General features: G+C 45.1%; 1 protein-coding gene across 2 annotated transcripts in view; it reads right to left on the bottom strand.

The window, feature by feature from the left end:
- Positions 1 to 376: 376 nt before the first annotated feature.
- Positions 377 to 22,804, bottom strand: part of VAV3 (vav guanine nucleotide exchange factor 3) — a 273,882-nt gene continuing 251,454 nt past the window's right edge. For both annotated transcript variants that reach the window (XM_024570427.4, XM_045203367.3), the window contains 4 exons: positions 22,180 to 22,267; positions 14,935 to 15,064; positions 1,682 to 1,833; positions 377 to 1,050 (listed from right to left, as the gene is read on the bottom strand). In XM_024570427.4, coding sequence (XP_024426195.2) covers positions 1,009 to 1,050; positions 1,682 to 1,833; positions 14,935 to 15,064; positions 22,180 to 22,267 — 412 coding nt within the window. In that variant the 3' untranslated portion in view covers positions 377 to 1,008. The remainder of the gene's footprint in view (positions 1,051 to 1,681; positions 1,834 to 14,934; positions 15,065 to 22,179; positions 22,268 to 22,804) is intronic.

Here is a 22,804-nt window from a genome sequence, read left to right on the forward strand (position 1 = left end):
CCAGAAAGGGCCGGCTGATGGGGAGACCCGCCGCGGAAGCTGGATGCCTGAGTGTCCCTCCAGTCCCAGAAATGCACCATGGACCCAGCTGTGCTTCCCTCCCGCAGTCCTCAACTGGAGCTCCCGTCAATACTGTGGGAAACATGAAAATCAGCAACTGTGTCCCAGGGCTGTGCCGGGGTGTGGAAAGGTGTGTGTTCCTAGACGTTGCTTCTGTAAAATGACCTCATGTAAATTATAGCCCTTAACCGGCTTCTGTAAGCAATGCCTCCTCACTCAGGCTCCTTGCAACTACCTGTAATATTCCAGCCGAGATGATTTCACCAGGTGAGGTGCTACGTTTCCAAAAGAACCCTAGGAAGTCGCACCGGTCATGATTTCGTCGGAAGCCACTCTTTTTTACATACTTTTGCCTTTTACCAAGCAGTTTGCAAAGATGATCAGGATATCAAATGACTAATTAAATAGAAGTGTTTGCCCGGCAATGAGTCATCCTGTGAGGCCGCACACAATGCGACCAGCTGACCCTTCCACCGGGCTGCATGAAGAGTGGAGCTCTCGTTTTCCTTGTGCTGGAAAGGGGATGAAATTTAACTTCTGCTTCTTTGTCCCACGGAAGAACCCCGTGAAGGGCGCGTGAGGAGACAGACATTGCTGTCACTAATGCGCACACAGCACTCGTGGCGGGCATCGTGCGGTCCGGCTGGACGAAGGAGAAGAAAGCTGAGCCTAGGCGTGCGCAGGAGTCTTTGGGAAACAAAAGCTTTTGGCTTTGCCCTGGTTCCTGGCAATGACCGGCTGGCTGGGTGTGTCTTGGCCAGCTCCAGGAAAGCCATTCATCTGTCAGGACCAACATTTTCAGATCCCCAGGTTAAGACTTAGGAGGGAGGATGTGGAATAGCCAGAAATGCAGCTTCTGAAACACTTCGGTCCCTTCACGGCGCTGTGCAAGCTTTGGTTGGCCCCTTCTCTGGGTTTCTGGTGCCGGGTGCCCCACTGGCTTAGCGTCTATTCGTCCATTTCCACATACGTGGATGGGAACCAGCCCACCTGCAAAAGACAAGCAACCAACAGAGCGACATGACTTTGCATCTGGTTCTGCCAGGGGGTCTACAGAGCATTTTGTTTCCTTAACATCCCGGTTCCACTGGAGTTTGGGGCCCGTTGTAGGTGAAGAGATTGATTTAATGACTCTGAGAGCCCAAGAGAGTGACAGCAGCAGAGGAATGAAATAGGTTGAAACAAGGCTCCCATTGGCTAGCATGCCAATGACTATGTAAATGAGGTATGCCCCAGGGCTCTAGAGTTCAAGGGTTCCTATTTCTGCTATGGAACGGACTGGATGTGCAGAGGTCTGGTGCCCCAGTCCTTCCAGCCGAGCCCAGCAGCCCTTAGAGGTGTTCTGTACTACCCAGCAAGTGTATGCCCTGAAGCTGAGGGACTCAAAAGATGCTCCTCAACCCCTGCCCCAACAAGCAGCCCCCACACTCACCCAAGGGAACTTCATCTGTGCCCCTATCACCTCCATACAGTGTGTTTTCCCTGAGGGCCTCTGATGGGTAGAGACCACCAGAGCTGGGCGGGGGCGGGATGAGGCCTGCTCCCCAGTACCACTGTGGGGCCAGCAGCTGCCCAGTCCCCGGCACTCTCGGCCACAAGCACGCCGAGAGGGACAGCTCACCTTGCCATTCACTTCCCCTCTCCACCAGCCGTTCCCACTCATCTTCGTGTAGATCTTCACCACGTCCCCTTTCAGCAGGGACAGCTCTCGCATATCCCGAGCGCAGAAGTCATAGCGTGCGGTGGCGATGCCCAGCACTTTCGGACTCAGCACTGTGAAGAGATGATGGGGGGCCCGCTGAGTGGCAGTGAAACAGGCCACAGGGGCAATTCGGACAGACGTTAGTGATGCTGTCAGAGTACACAGCCATGACCTCACTATGGACCGGTGACAATGGCAGGGGAGCTTGGGAGCAAGCAGCAGAGTGGCCGTTTCAATTCAATCGGGTGGGGTCAAGTTCACTTCCTAAAGTCTAAATACCACGGTCCTGTTTCCACCTTCTTCATAACCTCAAAACAGGGATGACTGGGTTTTTTTAAAGGTTAATGTTTAAGTTACTATCAAAGGAGATAGAATCTAAAATAACTAGCACAAATTTCCTACTGATGGCACAACACGCTATTTCTAACTAGAGCTGCTACAGCAAAAAGCTCTACAATTACATTTTTATCCATAACCTTTTTGACTAAAGATTCAAAACAAGCAATGTATTTTTTTTTCCCTCGGAAAGTCTCTGATGATCACTTCTAGTTAAATGGCATTTTCCTCCCCCAGCTAGGCTTTTAAAAATATTATTATTAAAACTCTTCAGGGATAAACTCAGTTATTGTTTTATATATATTGTAATTTCACTTATGTGCAGAAGCTTAAATCAGGTTTCACACAAAGATCACACAAACACCATTAATCTGTTCTTTCAAACAGATGCTGCCTCCCAGAAGTATGTAATAATCAAAAATGATGCCAGGGCTTCATCTCCTATATTCAGATCTTTGTTTTAATGGTGGGAGATAACTTATTTTTTTTATATGGAGCTAACTTATTCGCTGCCCTCACTGCCTTTAAAGGGGGAAAACTGTGTGAGCCGGGGCGACTGTTCAACTCTCGTGCTTCATGACACATTCTACATTAGCTTCTCTACCTGTTGCTCTTTGGGTTATAAAGTGTTTTCAATTATAGGTTCAGTGATTCTGAGAATCACTCACCTGGGACCGAAGAACTTCAGTAGGAGAAAAAGGAACAAGATAGGAAACACGTCCCTCGGTGTGCTGAATAGTCCCCAAGCCCGGGCAGCCGCAGCAATGGCCTGGGTCGCCTTGGCCACTCGGGGACAGGGATCTCTGGCCCATTAGTCACGGCTTTGCAATGACAGAAACTTTTGTTACTCCCCAGGTGTCAATCATAAGATAAATGAGTAGCGATGCTGTGGATTTCAGAACTGTACTGGGAGTAGAAATAGGTCATTTTATTTTTACTGTTTGGACGAAAACCACTTTGGTGGTTCTCTTCCCAAATGCTGTCCCACTGTGGGGCACTCCTCCTACGCAGACGGGTGCACATAAAAGTAGCCCTGTGGTGGCAAAAGCCACTTATCAACTGAACTGTGAGGCCTTGCCCGGGTCTCTGAGGTTCCCAAGGCCACATTTTTCTCTCCTACATAATGAAAGGTCTGCACTAGGTGACTTCTAAGGCCCTTCTGGTTCTAGATTATTCCAAGAGTCCATCAGGACTTCGAGGTTCATTTTTTTTTAACCTGTAAGGAAACATACTTTAGCCATAATATACTCTCCTACAAGTCACCTGAACTACCACCAAATTCTCCAGCTAATGACAGAAATCAAGACCAAAATGCCTGTGCAAAAAACAGGGGCCCAGTTGTCCTTCGAAGCAATTGGTACTGAATTCTATTCTACTCATGTTTGCAGACCAAGTTGGGATTCGGGTTCTAATGATTTTCTTGGTGGAAATACCTAGACACTGGCTCTTCTCAACCAAAATGCCTGATCCTTAATGAAACTAATGGTCTTGTAGGGTATCTCATGCCCCACCCCCTATGCTCAGCCCCCTTCCCTTCCCCGCCTCCCCCACAGATGGAATAGAAACCGTCTCGCTGGAGCATGTAATGGGAGCACACACAGAAACCGGAGCGGTGAAATGCCATGGCAAACAGTGACTCTGTGACCGAGGGGAAGAGGGTACATGGTGAGAATGTGACTCTAGGGCCCGTTCGTGAGGAGATGTGTCTACATGAGAAGCCACACAGAGAAGCCCGGGTATTATTTTTTGCAAACAGAAGCAAGTTAAAAAGACACACGAAGGCAGTGAAGCAGTACCTGACCAGAAAGGAGTGGAGGAGGGAGGGACAAAGCTGTACTCTGGAGGGGCGACAAGAGAGAACCCACAGAACAAAGAAGGGGCTTTGGGAAACAGAGAGAGAGAAGCAAAACAACATTTAGGCATCGGCAAAAAACATCTCAATGCAGCTATTCTGTTGCCTATAATCAGGAGAAAATTGTGACATCGAAGTTGGGATGTCAAACTTCGCTTTTGCTCACTTTGCTCCTTATCACTGTCTCTAAACAAAGAGCAAGCAGACTTTCACATTCTGATTGACGTTCGTTCGTTCTGCAGTTCAGGGCCATCTGTCCCTTGGCAGGTGAATACAGCATCTCATTCCACGTTGCCACCTTGAACACTTCCATGCAAGGATGGCCGTCTCCTCGAGGCGGTGCACAGCCCACACCTCGTTACCTCAGTGGAAAGGGGGAGCTGCAAACTCTCAATGTTAAATATGCTTCCCCTCAAAACTGATGTAAAGAAGAAAGAGATGGGTGGTGTCAACAAAACACGCGTGGCCTGTCGAAATTCAAGAAAATCACGCATCTGTACAGGTCTGTTAGGATATACCTCCACCCCAACCACGCATGCACAGGCTAGCTTACTTCTGGAAATAAAACACAAACCACTCTGAACCTCGTCACGTCTGGAAGAGAAAGCAAGCAAGTCCCCCAAATTGTAGGGATGCAGAAAAAAGTTAAATGCACTTGGACGCTTGAGAGCTTTCCTCTTTACGTTTAGAAGAGCTAACATTTATCAAATGGTTCAGAAGTGTTAAATGGCACGCTCAGTGTCTTATGCTCAGCATTTCATTGATTCATCACAAGAGCTCAAAGAGGAAGGCTCTCACACTGTTCCGCCTTTATGTCTGAGAGATTCGTGCCCAGATGGTGTGACTCTGGGGCCTAAGCTGTCCACGGCTCTGCACCTACTACTCGGCTTCAGGTGCCTCCAGCAGCGGTTACAAAAGCCTACCCGCTGATATCACGGTGCCATTGCAATGGGAAATGGAGGCGTGGTTATAAACTTTCGCCCAATTCATTTTCCCCTTCATCCATGTGGAAGATTATTTGGCTGGGCTCTGTTCATCCAGAAGCAAGGCCAAGTTCTCGCCACTGGGCTGGAAGCGAAAGTGTCAAAGGTAGCCTCTGGTACCTTTCCTGCAGGGCAGCGGGCATACGCCTTTACCCTGCCCACCCCCCTTTTTGTTCTTTATTCTATCCTACTGTCTAGAATGTGATAGCTACCATCTCGATTCGTGAGGGGGAAGGCCTCACTGTGGGGATGGGTTAGCATGAGCTTGGGCAAGCCTGGGTCACTGAAGATTTTAGGGGACCTGCTGTTCCCCACAGCCCCGGCTTGACTGCTAAAAGGCTTTCGTGGAAAGTAGACATAAATGTCTCTCCTGTTTAAGCAAAAGCCGTCTATGACAAAAAGGAGGGGAAGGTGAGGAAAACGGGAAGAAGTCCATGGAATCTAATCTAGTCTGCGTCTTTCAGGTCACTGCTTGACGTGAAAGCTGCCAAATTCCTCTCGAGTCAGCACTCCTGTCAGAAGGGGTTCTACAGACACCCCAGATTGGCAGGAGCCTATTATGGGGACTCCCGGAGACCACCAAGGTGAATGGCTGAGAGAACAGCGGGGTGGGGGTGCGGTTCACTTGTCCTTGGACATGGACCTTGGAGCCCTCAGGTGGGCACTGACACATCCACCACACTCCTCCCAGGAAGCCTCAAGTGCTTCCTTCCACCTCCTCTGAAGTGTGTCCTCGTTGATGATCAAGGTTCTCTTCCAATCCACGGCACGTCCGTGGTGCGCTGTTTTATCATAAAATGCAGCGGTCCGTGCTGTTACACCCAGCGCTACATCTGCCCGATTCATTAATCACTGCCCTACGATATGACTGGTGCCTTTTCACTTCCCCGAGGTCATGATGCACCCACTTTAGAGAGAGGAGAGGGTGCCACCTCCAGCTTAGTGTGGGAAATGGCACCCCCTGAACTTCATTATCAGCAGAAAATCTGTCGACGAGACGCCGTCCTGCCCCATATCTGTGCGAACTTAAATCACAGCCCCTCGTTCTACACATCACTCTGGCGGGCACGAGAATTTTCTCTTCAAACTGCTTTCTAAGTGTCCATTCTCTCCTTCTGGGACTGTTTTATCCACAAAGTAATAAAAGAAGACTTTAATTTCCAGTGAAGATAATTTAAACCAAGAGTCTGAAACACAACAAGAGATAACTTTGCTCTAGAAGGAAGAAATAAGAAATCAATAAAAGCACAATTAAAATGCAATTTAAACAATCTCAACAATAGGGGGAGATAGTAGATAGACCGTCTGCCTGTAATCTTAACGTATCTAGCATTCCTGAAGTAACACGGGTCGCGCTTCAGCAAAGGACTCGAACCTCTGTTGCAGGTTCTTAGCGACAGTGTGTGACCCTAACAGACTACGGGCATGGCATTCCTGTCAGGTAGCTACCTTAGAATCTTCTTAAATCCTGTCTAAAATACGATCATCTTAACTAAATGGTAGTTATTTTCCCATGGTCAGGCCTTGACTTTACTCTGAACTGAACTCTCCCCCCAAAAGATGGAACAGATTTGGGACAGGCCTTGGCCCCCTCACCTGCATTCCAGTCTGTGAGTTCAAATGTCTTCATGACCCGACTGTGAGGTTCAGCCGCTGTCTTTGATTTAACTTGTCAAAACCAAGCTTGTCCTGAAACGCAACTTCCTCCCATAATCTAGCTCGATCTCCCTCATTTCTGTCCTTTCTTAAAATGTCTTCTGTATTCTCCTTGCAAACTACCCTTGCAAACTCAGTACATGGCCTCCCGGCTGGCCTTTTAGCCTTCAACTTTCTTCCATCCTATTCTAAACACAGCTTCTCAGCTGCTCACGGTAAACACAGATTCACCATTCCTTTTCCTAAATTATGAAATCCAAACTCCTCACCTGAATTCCGTGACAAGTCACAGCCTGGCCATGCCCTGCTTTTCTAACCAAATGTCTTGTCATGGTCCCACACAAGTTCTTTTCATCTAGACCGGTTTGCTAGGGCTGCCTGAGGCCCTCAGCTTCATTTTCAACTCAAAACCTCCGCTCCTTCTGGAACATTGCTCCTTTACCTCTCCTCTCCTCACCTCTCCTAACCTCTTCACCTTGTCTCCAACGCTTAGCTCAGGTCCCTTCCTCAAACCCTCCCTGATCAATCCAGACACTTGTCCCCTTTCTCTTTCCTTTCTAGTCATCCATTGGGCACTCACACCATGGAGCACGCCCCGGCTCTGCTGCCCCATGGCCTCACCTGCCTGAGTGTTGCATCTCCAGGTAGAGAGCAAGACCAGCTCTCGCATTGCTCCTGCATTCCCACTGAAGGATGGGGCCCAGCACTAAGCTGCTGAATGGCCCAGTATCTCAGCAGGGTATTTAATTTTGCAAGCTCCTGAGGTCTCCCCCTCCCATTCACTTCACTTACCTTTTGCTCAACTAACTGCTCGAGAAGACTTCCGACAAGAGCCGGCACAGCACCCAGGAAAGAACGTGAGTTATGCTCAGGTTTTATTCTCCAGAATCCCCGAGAGCCATGATCTATCAGCAATATTCCTACGATAACTGTAATGTTTTCTGAGATGCTGACTGGCTATGAAATACCGTAGGTCTCATGGCATGTACCACACTGTACGCCTGAGGAATCGTCCTCAGAGTGAAAGCTTAATCAGTCTCTCCTGCCACCCAGAGTGTCGCTGTCAGCCAAGTATTTTAAGGATTGGTCGGGGTGCTTTCTACTTTTCTACACAGCGCAGCAGCGTGACTTATCATCACTGCTCATCCCAGATATCCATTTCCCCTGCCTTCGGGCGCTTAATTCTCCCGCGCTGGCAACAGAGCATTTACGTGCCTGGCACCTATGGAGACAAGAGTATCAGATAACACGCTTCCCTAGGAAAGTACGCCCTTAAATCTAGACGTAAGCAATGTCAGAATAAGGTATTTGATACAAACACTGTGCAAAATGGCTTAACCTGCAAAACGTATTTATAGCCACACTGAGAATATATCCACCTATTTCTACACATACAGACACATATTTTCTTCATCAAACTCCTCCTACTCTACGAAGACATGATAATGTAAGAATTAGAAATAGCTGAGTAATAGTGACATTCAAACGGAAATCTTGAAGGGATTCTTATCTCCTGGCCTAATATTCACGTCACCACCTAATGTGATAGACAGTCTGCCTGCCAGCACACTGCGTAAGTTTGAGAAGCTTCTTGAGAAGTCTTTTCTTGATAACTGTACCCATGGAGACAATAATAAACCAACATTAAGATCTTTTACACTGAAGCAGTCATTTGCAGAATGCATGCTTTCATTACATCCTATCTTTCCTCAGACACTTTTAACTCCTATTCACAGATAACAGGGGACCTGGCTCGGCAAGACCCCGCCCCCCCACGCAGGTGGCTCTCTCTGGTGACTTTCCCTGTATCTGATTCCTCCCATGCTAGCAGGCTAATGGTCCTAGAGCATTAGCAAGTTAGTGGCCCATAGTTTCATGACATTTCTCCTAGGGAACTAATAAGAATGCATCAAATTATTCCCAAGTTAAACAAGTGAAATCTGAAGGACTAGGATTCTCTAATCACCAGCAGTCCACTGCTAAGTAAATACATTGGGAGGAGGAGCCATCGGCAAATCTTTACCGAGCGTTACTCAGTTCTCAGACTTGACCGGGACGGTAAAGCCACACAACACGGACCGCATGTCAATTAAAAGAAGAAGAACACCGTGTTTACCACATAATTTTTAGAAAGTATGAATGAATGACTAACTGTCGCCTCTAGCTTTGCTGTCAAGAGTAATTAATCACCACCCTAAGTATTAAGTTCAGCCTCGATCAGGCTGCTCATGTTCGGGAGCAAATGAAAATCCAGTCAATTTTCAGTAACGTCTGAAATTTGCACAGGGTCCTGACCAAGCTCAGTCAGCACTCTTTCTCACGGTACTGTCACCCATCACAGTATTTTTGAACTAGCTGCCACTTAGTTTTCCGTTACAGGTACAAGTGAACATTACCCTAAGCATTTGCTAATTAATCTCTGGGATAGACTTTACCTAACTAATGCTCGGCTCTTAGCTATAACAACCACAAGTGTTCACACTCATCTGCGTGATAAAAAGTTGTTGGTGAAAACATCAGGCAATTGGACCCACAGTCCTGTCACCCATACAGGGATCCCTGGGGGTCTGCTGCCAGGCCGTGGCCTGGAGGTTTTCCTGAAGAACCAGGTTCCTAGGTGGGACGCTTTGATGAGCAAGCCGGGAGGTTCTTCTTACCAAGACTGTCTGCAGATGGCCCGGCAGTGCAGAACGAGCTGAGAGTGTAATAAATGTTTAACTTAAACTTGGGGTCCTTCGCGGGGTTTTATGTGAGAGCTTAGGCATGCCTTCTTGGACTCCCAGCTACATTCACAGTCATAGCATCAAATCTCTGCTTCCCCATCTCCCTCAATCAAACCAACCAGAAACCCCTTGGTTGGTGTTCATTGTATATTTTATATGTCACTGAAAAAAACTAGGAAAAATTCAGATTGGTTTCATTTAATAGAATGGTGACATCTGGTAACAGGTCAAATCTCCTTTAATTTGAAATGTAAAGATATAACAAGAAAAACTGGTATCTAGAATTAGTACAAAAAAAATGAGCAGCAGCCCTGTGCGCGATGGCGCGCCCAGTATACTGAACAGCGGCCCTGTGCGCGATGCCGTGCAGCATGCGCAAACACCTACCTTGCATGTGTAATGGGACAGGCTCTGGCTCTGGCTCTGACTTTCACTTTCCCCTGCAAGGGCATTTGTTCGGTCCCAATGACCCAGGATGTCTTTGTCACTTTTTGAAGAATTACCTTAATATTTGTTACTACATCAAAAGGAACATGCTAATCTGTATTTTGTTTGCAAACCCACCCAGTCTTTCCATGCTTCTTCAAACATCAGCGACACACAGCGCTTTAATACCCACTTTTTCTCCCAGGGACCTAGGTCCTGACTCCCCTTTCTACACCTGCTTCATGAACAGCTTTGTGCAAAGTGCAATCTGAGAATAAGAAGCAATGGAGGCCAGTTCCTGGGGCTTCTGGGAACAATGCACTGAAAAAAATAATTAAACCTGTATGTACATCATACTATAATTAAACTATGAAATAAAGTGTTGATGACTCATAAAGCTCGGTCTTCAACCCAGCCACTCTTCTCAGTGCCAACCACCTACTGGACCATGGAGTCGGCACAGGTACCGAGAACTGCATGCAAAAGTGAATGTACCCCCTTCGCCCTAAACCTGTTGCGCCTCTTCTGTTTTCCGGTCCATTGGTGGCTTCCCCGAGGGCCAGCTGTGCCAGGCAAGTATTTCTGAATCTACCTGTACTAGTTCTACCCCAAGTCTTGTATCCAATCAGTTTGTCCTCCAGGATATCCTGAAAGCTGCCACTCTGTTGCTCCACTGTCACTAAGGCCACCATCATGCCTCCAGGGGACATTGGCAGTCGCCTCCCGACTCCTCTCTTTTCTGCCCGTGCCTCCTCCCCAGCCCCTCCTCACAGAGTAGCCAGTGATTCTTCCTTCCTTTATTTATTTATCCTCAACCAAGGACATTTTTTTTTCATAGAGAGGAAGGTGGGCAGAGAGAGAGAAACATCGATCGATTGCCTCCTGTACATGCCCAGACTGAGGATCGAACCCACAACCCAGACATGTGCCCTGACCAGGAATCGAACCTGCAACCTTTTGGTGTATGGGATAACACTCCAACCAACTGAGCTGCACGGCCTGGGCGCCAGTGACCTTGTAAAATAATATCAATCCATTTACATCATTTTCTGCTTATAAAGCTTTAATATATTTCCATTGCACATATTACAACCCCTCCACTGTGCTCCAAGCACATCAGCTGCCTCCCAATCCTCATACATATGAAGTGCTGTCCTGTTTAAGGTCCTGCCCACAAGCTACCTCTTCATGGTGGTTCCTCCCTGCGCTCCACCGCCCCACACCCTGCCTGATACCCACAGGAGCCTTTTCCTTCTGCCTAAAGGTCACTGCTCCACAATGCCCTTCCCTCCCCATGCGGGTCCAAAGAGCCCTCTTGTCACACCCTCCCGCCATCTTCTACTTCACGAGGCCTAGTCAAACTCCAGATTATTTATGAAGTTCCTTGTCTGTGTTTGCTCCTGTCCACCAAGTAGTCACTATTATAACCCCAGCATCCAGCACAGGGCCTGGCGCACAGTAAGAGTAGAATAAATATTTGTTGAATAAAATAATGAATGAATAAATAAGCAAATGCAATGGGGTCACAGGTAAGAAAGAGATGATTGCAAACAGAACCTACTGGGTGCTCCTCATACCCCCAAATCAATGTGCCCAGCACCCCTGCACCTGTAGCAGGTGAAAAAGGAGATGATTCTGTTGGACTTACTCACTCATGGGGTCCTCTCCAATTATTACAACTTTTAATTCTGAAGTAATTCAGACCTAAAGGAAAGTCGCAAGAATGGTACAAAGAATTCCCATAGACTTTCACTTAAACTCCTCAAATGTTAGCATTTGACTATGTTTGCTTTCCCAATGTCTGCATTTTTTGAACCATTTTAGAATACATTGCAGACATAACGACCTTTATTTCTACATCAGTGTGTACTTCCTAAAAACAAAAGGCATTTTTCTTGTTATATAATCAGAGTACAGTTATCACAAGCAAAAAAAATCCTATTAATTAATCTAGAAACTTATTCAAAACTTGTTAATTGCGCCATGCATGTCCTTTGTAGAAAAGCATATGTATATATTTCTGGTCCGGGAGTCAATCCAGGGTCATGTGTTGAGTGAAGGCTTTGTCAGGTCCCTTCGCTCCCTCAGGCTCCCTCTGCCTTTCGGGACAGGGACACTTCTGAAGAACGCAGGCCAGTTATTCTGTAGAATGCCCTTCAGTTTGGGTTTGTCGGGTGTTTTCTCACAATTAAACTCTGATTACGCATCTTGGAAACAGGCCTCCCACCGAAGGGCTGGTGTGTTCTTAGGGGACCACACCAGGAGGTCCATGCTCGCTCTTTGTCCCATTATCCACGTTAACTGTGATCACCTGCTTAAGCGGCTTCTGTTTTTCCTTTTACAACTCATATGTTCTTGAGAGAAGATACTTTGAGGTTATCCAAATATAATGATAACCAGCATTTTTGTTTTTAATTAGCCAACTCTACGCTGTGGCTCTAATTCATAAGAACTTGAGAAAATGTGTGAGGCCTGCTAACATGTGAGGGTATAGCTAACTAATGGTGCGGCGTTTCCTAGCGTGATCGGTCTATCAACCTTCTTCTTTACCTCCTCCTCTCATGGCTACAAAGAACGAAATCTCAGATGCTATCGGTAAAAGAGCAAAAGAACGTGTCTAATCTCACTCCTCATTCATCGGATGAGAAAGCTGAGGCCCAGGCTAGCTAAGTGACTTGCCTAAGCTCAGAGAGGTGTTCAGGAATAGGCCCGGAAGTAATTACATGCTCACTGTGGAGCAAGAAAGGCAAAAGGCAGCTCAGTGCCCTTCAAATACAGAACCCCTTCGGGCACACCGGGGTCCAAGGCAGGCTTCTGTGGCCATTTTGGACAGTCCTGGGATTCTCACAGAGTCCCAGAGGAGGGCACAATGTCTTCCACAAAGCCACTGCAGTTCCCAGGGAACCCCAGCAGCTCCCGGCCCCACCTGAGACCTCTCTCTGCTCCCGCTTCCTTCTTTCTCTCTTTTTCTTCTCTCTTGGAAACACTCAATCATTCCATAGGCAAAAAAAAATAAAGTCTCATAGCCTTTCCTACGGTGGCCTCCTAAGTGTGAAGTGCTAGCTGTCCCCCTGCCCAATACTCTGGCATCCTGTTTAATTCTAATCAATATATTTTTACGTGTTTTTTTCCCATCGGCAGGAGGGAGTTCTGTCATAATCGTACTGTATTTTACTAACTTGAAAACGAGCTGGTAACCTGCCCTGGAGCATTCTGGCCTGGACTAGCACAGAAGCAAGCAGCCTCCTCTACAATGTTCTGGGACTTTCTTTTCCGGGGCGCGAGGGTGCGTGTTCTCTAAGAACACAACAACCGTCAACAGAGGTTTCAGGAGTGGGAACGTTAATCTCGACCTCTCCCCAGAACACAGGGTAGCTCTAGGTGGCAGCTCGCCTGCTCTGCCGCCTCTGAGGATCCATCCCCATGTCCTTGCCCCTGCCACCATCCCAGCCCCTGTCCCCAGGAAATGCCTTTTGGCAAAAGCTATTTTTAGTTGATATCTAGCAGAGGTAAGGACTAAAAAGACATCTTGTGCGTGCGTTTTGTACAGGCTATGTAGTATTTCCTTCCTCCCACTGCCGGACAAGCACAGAAGGGTGTTTCAGTGAAGGGCTAACCCTTCATCCGACCTTGGGATAAGCAAGGTATATTTTTTAAATCATGAAAGCAAAGGTGTAAATTGCTAGGAGTCAAAATTAGTAATTTTATTGAACTCGACAAATACAGGAAAATGTTTTCCGTGTTAGAGGCGGAGCCTGAACACTCCACAGACGACCCCTCGGTGAATCCGCAGGACCCGCATGGTGCTCCTAAAATACCCACTGTATTTTGTGTTGATCAAACACCCACTGTTGCAGAAAATATTTTATATTCTATACAGAGTCAGCATCGAGTAAACAAGGCATTGCGCAGAATCACAGACTTGCCCTGAGGTTATAATCCCGTCCCATGGGAACGGTGGCTCAACCATTGGGCCACCGCTGCCAGCTGAAGTACCAGCTCGCTTCTTCCCGGTCACTTTATGAGTAACATCGTCTCGATATAAAAATATGAAACTCCTCAACCTATATGAGAATCTGAGATAACCGAGTAATCCTGGGCTAGAAAACAGAAAGGAAACTTCTAATGGGTGGCGAAGGTTTCCACCTAAAGCATGTGCTCTGCCTTGCACAAATGTGGTTACTTATCACGAATCCTTGCAAAGAGAACAGCTATTAAGTTATTCAAATAAAACACACACCTGTCAGCTGATGTGACGAATTGCCCATATTTTTACTTATGTGAAGTGTATGAAATCTTACTGATGCCGTTGGAGCCCTGAGCGCTCCCTGTTTCTCTTCCAGTTTCTGCTTTTCGGGGGGAAAGAAGTTGAAGTTCTATTGCAGTGATGTAAATTCTTTTTTGAAATACCTCTGGAAAATCCAGTTTTGCTTAGGCTAAGGATTCTAAGAGTCATAAAACTGTATTCATTTCTCCTCCAAAACAGTTTTATTTAAAAAAAAAAAGATATCAAAATAAGAGAATGAAATCATATTTTATCCCCAACATTTTTCATCGTGATGGTCTCCCTACAAGCTCCATCTACCTCCAGGAAGATTATATGACATTAGACGGTGATGAGAAAAAGTCTGTGTCTTGAACTCACTCCAGCCAGACCCTGCTCTCGGTCTGCGCGCTAATCTTTGATGAACAGTTCTGGCACGGTGCTCGTCCTGAGAGAAAGTGGCTAACGTGCACTTTTAGAAATACTGGCGTCAAAGGAAACATGATTCCAAAAGAGATCTTTGAAGCAGAATTGTAAGGAGTCGGGGGATGGTAGGCTAGGTGAGGAGAGCTGGGCACCGGCCTTGCTTAAACACCGTTACTCCAACGGCATTAGGACCACAAATGCGTGTAAATTAAAAAGTTTGACTACTGTAAAAGTCATGAAAAGTACAAAACTTACATTAACCCACCCTTTACATTCCTGATGGATTTCCGAACACAGACATGATTTTTAATTTGGCACGAAGAACCTTATCTCGAAATGGTCATAAACCTGTTGGCCTGTCTGATTCTGCTTAGCAAGAAAAACCCCTTGCTAAGTGCATTAGCATATTAATTGGTTTATATTTCAAACTTTGGAGTAAAGACATTTAGTGGGATTATGACTCCACGCAAGTGACAGCAAACTGCATTCTCAGTGACAATACTCACAGCTGTTGCCCGCTCTGTTGCCCCTCTGTCCTGCTGAATGTTCTGGCTCCTTGTATGGAAACTGGAGAGTCGTATCTAAGGTTCTGAACCCTTCTTTGAGGGAATGATGCTTGTAATACTCCACAAGCTCCTTTAGGGTAAAAAGAGCAAAAGGTAATTTTTAATAAGGTTCTGTTCTCAAACACACGAACTTGACATATATATGTCTAAGGACGATCAATTTAACGCTAAATTTTCCATAAGTCTATGGACAAGTAAATACTGAGCTGCACATACACGACACCTGCCTAATAATTGCCTTTGTTGCTCAGGCCATTTGTAATGTGAGCTCCCCCCATTTTCATTCATGGGTAGAGAACATCCTGCTCTCTTCCGTCAGATGTGGTCAATGAAAAGAACCCACACTGAACCTCAATTTCGGAACAGTAATTGTTGTTGTTATTTATGAAATACTTGCCTTTCTAGACAAAAATAAAGGGAACAGCTGTTTGCTGAATATATAGCAATTTCCAGTTTCCTGCACTTTTCTCTCAACATCGCAGAAAAAACAAACTGGATTGTCAACGTAGTTTTCCACGGTAAAACTGAGGCTGATAAACCACGACCGCTCCTTGACGCTGCTCTGGCTTACACTGAAGCGCAAGCGCCCGTCTCAGGGCTCTGCACTCCCTCTCCGGTGCTTACAGAGGTCAATGACGTGGTTGCTTCCAATTTCCTCTGACACCAAATTTGTCCGAAACACATCCAAGCACAATAGAACAAACTCCCACCATCTTTCCTACTGGAATTTCAGGAAATTTCTTTTGAGATGCTGGTTTCATAGAGTCTGCACAAACCTGAATGCCTCTGCTTGACACAGAAATTAAATAATAATGACTTCATAATGGAAAAAATGCATATTATTATCAGATGAGAGCTATAGATGTAACGTCTCTTACAAACACCTGAAATGAAAATCAAAGCAAAATCCTTTTTCACTGAATTACTTGTTGCTTCTATGGCTGCACAATTGCTAAAAAACAGTGTAAAGCCAACTCATTTCTTCTCAAAATCACCCTGATACCAACTCAATATCTCCATTCAGTAGTTATGGTCAAAGTTCCCAAAACAAATCAATCGGACCAAAAACCACAGGGAGAAGGAAAAGAGAATCACCAATGATATATTAATCATTTATGATCAAACGCAGATGAGTTGTGAAATGCATGGTGTGGGGAGGTCAAGGGGTCGCAAAGATTAGGAAGATAAGGCTGACCCTCTCTCTCGGAGTTCTCATCCTTGGAAGAAAGTGAGGGGTTATGAGAGTTCAAAGGCAAGACAGAGAACTTCCTGTTGCATGTCCTTTATGGAGGACGAGAGAAGACTGCATGATGGAGACAGCCTGGCTGACACTGGGGAACACGTGAAATGTAAGGAGCCAGGAAGAAGGAGAGGACTGCTGCAAGCAGAGCATTCCAGTTGGGGACAGACATAAGGTGATAAGGACCGCGTGCATAGACAGAAGGCCACAGGGCTGGGCTGAAGCACAGGAGAAAGCAAATGGACACTGTTCAGCTCCCACGTCTGTCAAACGGAGGTAACAGGCAATTTCACAGGCTACAGTAAGAATGGATGAAGGGCCTGGTACAGGTGACTATCCTCACAGCTGCTGCCATCCCCTGCCCAGGCCTTTACGTTGTTTCCCACATCTTCACACAGCGAGTGACAGTCCTTGTCCCCACTGATGCTCCAGTCTCAGGGAGGTCAATGAGCGAGTGCAAGGTTGTGCAGCTGGTGTCTGCCTCCAAAGCTGTGCTCTTAACTACATCACACGATTAGCAAATAGCACCTGGCAAATATAAGTCCACAAGGTGGGAGAATAGAGGGAAGGAGCGTTTGCTAAGAGTCCAAGATGGACCAGGAACTTTGCTTAGACTTGAGATGCTAGGCTTTTACACACATTGTATCTGTCACTTAAAAATATATCTATATTTCTTCCTTCCTTGGACCCAGATTACAGGGATCCTTCATGAAGCAAGGGAATTTGGAATCTGACCCACTCCAACAGAAGGAGGAGGAGGAAGAGGAAGACAAAATACCAGATAGAAATGTATATATCCCCAAGGTGGTTTCAACGACCAGAATAAGGCATTTGTATTTTAGTGATTTTTAACATGGTTTGCAAAGGCACGGTTCGAAATTAAACTAGAGACCGATACTACTACTAAAGTTTTCTTAATGAAAGGGAACATTTAGTAAGGTCTCCAAAAGAGCTGTGCACTCCTGTATATCGTGATGATGATGATGGAAATGCTCTCAGGGGCTGTTCTCTTGGGCGCGTTACTTCAATGGAGCAAAATCTCTTCTTTAGTAAAAATACAAAAATAAACCTGAAAGTAATAAGCCAATAACTTTGAACTTCTGCATAAGTTTGTCATAGTTAATACGAATTTTATATATATTATGAATTAGTATGAATCAAAGTTTTTGCAAAGTTGGCTAGGAGCCCTAAGATCCTGTGAATGAGTTAGTTGCAAAACACTTCTTTACCACTTCACCACGCACGCCATAGATGTCAGTTCCATTTTCACAGCCTTCTGAGGGTAAGTCTTCCCTCACAGTTCTAATGAGGTAGAATTAACTAGTGCCACCGTGGATCTTTCCGATGGATGCCTCTGTGCGTTCCGTACCTTAGTCTAGTCCACCCCCGCTTTAGCAGCCATTGACCTTCAGGTACTACCAGTAAATAAGAAGACTCTAAACAAAAGTAATGGCTCAGCTCTCCTTATCTCATGCCGACACAGAGGTACCAGCAATTCAAGTCTCTCCAAAAAATAATGAGAGCCAGCCATTCCAGTTTCCAAGGCAACAGGCAATGGAGATGATTTATAGACAGCATCTGGACATGAATTGCGTGGCATACGTGACAATTAGGATGAACTTAATGCCTTGTCATCTGGATACAGAAATTCATTTAGAATTTGTATTTCCTGACTAGGAAAGACACAAATTTTTGATTCACCATGTTATGGAAGCCCGAGGGAAAAAAAGTTAATCTCAACCACCCAAGGCCAATCTTCTCTTTGAGGAACTGGCTAATTTAAAACAAGTTCTGGAGTCTGCTTCTGTTCTACATCCTCTCCAAATTAAAATTTCATTCCAGGCCCTAAGGAGTGTCACCAGTGGAAGAATATAGCCCTACCACCAAAGGTGGGTGGAGAGTGAACTATTCTGAAGAAACCACCACTCCAAACCACAGACCCTGCATGTGGTGGGAATTGGGCTGCTGGACACGAACTCGAGGAAGGGCAACTCCATGAAGCTGGGTGATCCTGGTTCAGAGAGGCCCCCGGTGTTGCCGAATTGATGAACTTGCTACCCCCTTCCCAAGGGGCTGGTTACTGATAGGAGCCATCCTCTCTGGCGTAGTCTTTCCTAGTTTAGGTTCACAGGACAGCACTCTGGGGAGATTCTTGGCACAGATGGATGTACTAATTAGAGAGCATTTTAAGAAGTGCAGAGTCCTTTTTGAATTCTGCAAAAACACAGTGATTTTCACATAGGAAGGACTCAATGGAAAAGTGTTGGAAAAACGAACAGAACTGTGGAGCCGGGGCAGCTCCAGACTGGTTCAGCTATCTCACCATAGCTTTTCACAGCCATCTGCTAAACCTGGCAAAGGTATTTTTCTAAGGCTGAGATTTCCAGTTCCTTATCTTTCTTTCCTCTTACAGTTACAGTCATGAGTCACTTAATGATGGACATGTTCTCAGAAACGCATCCTTCGGGTGATTTCATCACGCTAATGCGCGGGCGCCACCGTGAGATTAAATCACACACAAGACTAGGACGCCATCAAGAGATTCTATGCAGGAGGCTGCTGCCGGTGCAACCCAGTGCCTGGTTATACCGCCAACTTCTTTCTTCTTTAATAAGTAGAAAGAGTGCACTCTAAAATAATGATTGAAAGTACAGTACATACATGAAGTAGTAACACAGCTGTTCCTTGTCATTACCGAGTATCAGGTACATGTGATACTTTTTATATGACTGGCAGCGCAGTAGGTTTCTTTGCACCACCAGAGACATGAGTCATCGTTGCACTACGATGTCAGGATGGCCACCATGTCGCTAGGTGACAGGACTTTTTCAGCTCCATTATAATGTATGGGACCACTGTCATACATGCAGTCTGTCATTGGCTGAAAAGTAGTTAAGTGGTATGAACGCACACTCCCAACCAGGGACCTGGCCCACAACCCAGGCATGTGCCCTGACCAGGAATTGAACCAGCGACCTTTCAGTTTGCAGTCCGGCGCTTAACCCACTGAGCCACACCAGGGCTGCTATTGATGTTTAATCCCCTCCCTTGAACCCACTGTGCTGTGTGCTTCCTTAGAGAAGATCCCCAGGTGCAGAGGGAAAAATAATAGGCATGGGCCTCTAGCAGTGGCATTTCTGATTCTTTACACCTACCATATAAGGGTAGCTCGTTTTAGTGTGACAAGCACTTTTAATTCCCTTTCCGGAACATCACTGCAGAAACCTTCATTGCTCTCTGGCACAAATTATTTGAATTCTGGGTCTCTATGGCTTCTCAGGCAGATAGCAACCAAGGATCTGTGTCTGTTGCTGTGGGATGACTGGCTTTCCACACTGAGCCTTGGCTGCTGCAGGACTTTCTTGAGCTGAACCCAGGTGACACACAGCTGAATCGTTTGGACCTTCCCAGCCATAATTCATTTCATCCTCTTTGCTTGTCTTCTCCAATGGGAATTCTTTTTGTTACTTTCCAAGTCGGCAAGTTGGGAAGCCATCTTTGACCTGACAGGATTTTTTTGAAGCCTCATCTGAGCTATGAAATCGTGGAGCAGCCTCATTACCATCCGTGGAATTCCTGCAGGCGCAAACTCAAGCTGGTGGGTCTCTTGGTGAAGAGGAGACCCCCGCCCCATGCAGGCTTTGATCATGTCTCAGCTGGGGCTGTCACTCATTATTTGCACATCCCTTTGCCCCCTGCACCCCCAGGTTTTCATGTCAGGAAGAAGCTCAGGTCCAGGTCTCTGGGTGCATCCTGCTTGTTCCCATGGAAGGTAAGTCACTGCCTGCAGCCAGGATGCCTGGGTCTCTGCCCCCAATTTGACCGAGTTTACATTTTCCAGGATGTGAGCTTGCTGCCCAGCCTTCACCTTTGAATGGGGAATGTGATATTTATGTCCAGAGAGCTTTCTTGCTTTTCTTTCAACTCGGGATGCTTCACTTTCTTAAAAACATCGAGTCCTGAAGTACTTCCAAGTTTTCAGATAAGGCTTTCTAGCTGGCTCATTTTGTAAGGCTCTCTTGCTCTCAGTTTAACTTTGATGTTAACATCTGCAAAGTGCTTTGAGATGTTTTCCGGAAGGCTGCAGTTATGTGTCATTTGATTGATGGTTCAATCAATGAGTGGTTCTTCCTGATGTTACTCAAAGTGCTCAGCAGGGCACTGCAAATGCATCTTATGTCCTGTATCCAAATTCTTCACTATCTAGAGAAACTCTCTCAAACTTGACAAACAGACTTGAGACCACTTTTAAGGAAATATGAACTTTTTTACTACCAGCAATGCATATACAGTATAATGAGATATATGCATTGTTTATATATAAAGTTAACAAGGTCCAGAAAGTATCCACCCATTTAATATGACATTTATTGAAGAAGATACAAGATACAAGAAACATTGTACATAGGAAATGATACCTCAGTCCCCTTCAGAGTAGGCACATTGGGAACTCACACAGTTCTCCCAATCGCCATCAGCTGTCTGGTTGTATTTTCCTGAATCTCATCAATGCTCTGAAATCTGAAACCTCTTCCCTTTCAAAGATGATTTGAGTTTGGGAAAAGCCAGAAGTCACAGGGCACTAAATCTGGGCTGTAGAGAGGCTGAGCCACCTGGGTGATTTGATGTTTCTCAAAACAAACTCTGCGCAAGACGTGATGCATGAGCAGACACGTTGTTGTGATGAAGCTGCCAATCACCAGTTGCCCATAGTTGTGGCCTTCTAAATCACCCGGATAGTTTCCACGGAGGAATGTTCAAGCTTAATGCAAAATCTGATGCAGATTCGTTGCTCTACTCACTCAGTCATTTTGAATGTGATGGCCACACAGTACACATGCTCACTCAACAGCATCTACCACCCCCACTGACTAGTACAGTAAAGTCGTCATTGTTCATGTACGCGCATTCCAGTCCACTCTCTTTGGCTGCTAGGTTACAGCTGTGTCATGCAAACCATTCTCGTAATTATTTCAGTTATTAAAATTAATAAAATAATCTTTCTTCATGTAAAGCAAAAGTAATCTTTTTTCATGGTAACAATATACTATTTCAATTTAAATATAAAGCTCCTATGAGATTGCTGTGTGGTAAGAATGTTGCCTTGTTAATGTTGAATTGTGCAAGCTAATGAAGAAGAACAAAGATAATTTATAAAAGAGCAAAAAAAAAAAAAACCAACCCCAAAACTTCTATGTGACATTATATTGCATTTTGTATGAAATAAACCTGAATGTAAGGAGTGTTTTACCAATTACAATTGCAACTTTTATGTTATAATTTGAAACACCTTCCTCTACCTGAATGAGGAGACAGCGGCAGAGGAAGGAAGAGGAGGACAGAGACGCACATTAAACATTTCTGGGTTGCATCAAACACAAGGCAAAACATGCAAATAACTGAAAGTTGGCTGTATTTGAATTCGCCTATTACTCTAAGTCATAAATAGTGTAGACTCTGAATATTATCTACAACTTGCAAACTTGCCCTGACCAGTCTGGCTCAGTTAGTTGGGCGTCATCCTGCAAAGTGAAAGGTTGCTGGTTCGATTCCTGATCAAGGCGCATGCCTGGGTTGTGGGTTCGGTCCCCAGTTGGGGTGTGTAGAAGAGGCAACCGATCCATGTCTCCCTCTCACATCAATGTTTCTCTCCCTTTCTTTCTCCCTCCTTTCCCCTTGCTCTAAAAATAAATAAATAAAATCTTTTAAAACTAATAATAAAACTTTCAAACTTAATTTACAATGAAAACCATGACTAGGGCAAATATAAAACTACTGGAATTCTAAAAACTAGAATTTTCAGGATCTGCCACAAATTTATAGTACGATTTTCTTTAAACAACTTTTCAGTGACCAGAATTTCCATGAAACTGTAGAATTAAACTGACCTTTCTAATGGGAGAAAAATAAAGACCACAGATTGAAAAGAACTAATCAATGCTTACCATTAAACTTTTAAATTTTCTATTTTCTGCAATGTGAAATAAGCCATCTCTGGCTACAATCTTGATGTGCTTTGCTTCATTATTGTACCTGTGGGCAATGAATAACTTATGAATATAAATGTGTTTTTAATCAGTAGAAATCAATAATTACCTAAGGGCATGCCCCAATAACATTATAGGAATTAATTCGGAAGACAAAATATATACCTATGCCAATACACTGGTGACAGCTAATTAACCAAATATATTTACTAGATTGGCTGAAGATAACAACCAATATTTGAAGTGAGGAGGGAGATTAAATTTGACCAACCGCTGTGCCCCATTTGTTTGGTAAGTTCCATTGGAGAATATAGAAAAACAAAATAGAACAAAATCTAGTAATTTATACTCTTACAATTTATTAAAAAACACACACACACCAAGTCACCAAAAGATGTTATGAAAGAGATCTGATATGCCAATTAGCAGCCTGTAACACTTAATACCGGTTTTCTAACAGATATTTTCAAGTATTAATGAACTGTCTGGATAGAAGCCTCATTTCTCCTGTAATTAGAATCTTGGTTTTCCACTTGGGTGTTACACGTGTCAGGTGGTCTGTGCAACTATGAAAACAGGAAAT

This window comes from Desmodus rotundus, chromosome 12 (assembly GCF_022682495.2).
Source record: "Desmodus rotundus isolate HL8 chromosome 12, HLdesRot8A.1, whole genome shotgun sequence".
Lineage (NCBI taxonomy): Eukaryota > Metazoa > Chordata > Mammalia > Chiroptera > Phyllostomidae > Desmodus > Desmodus rotundus.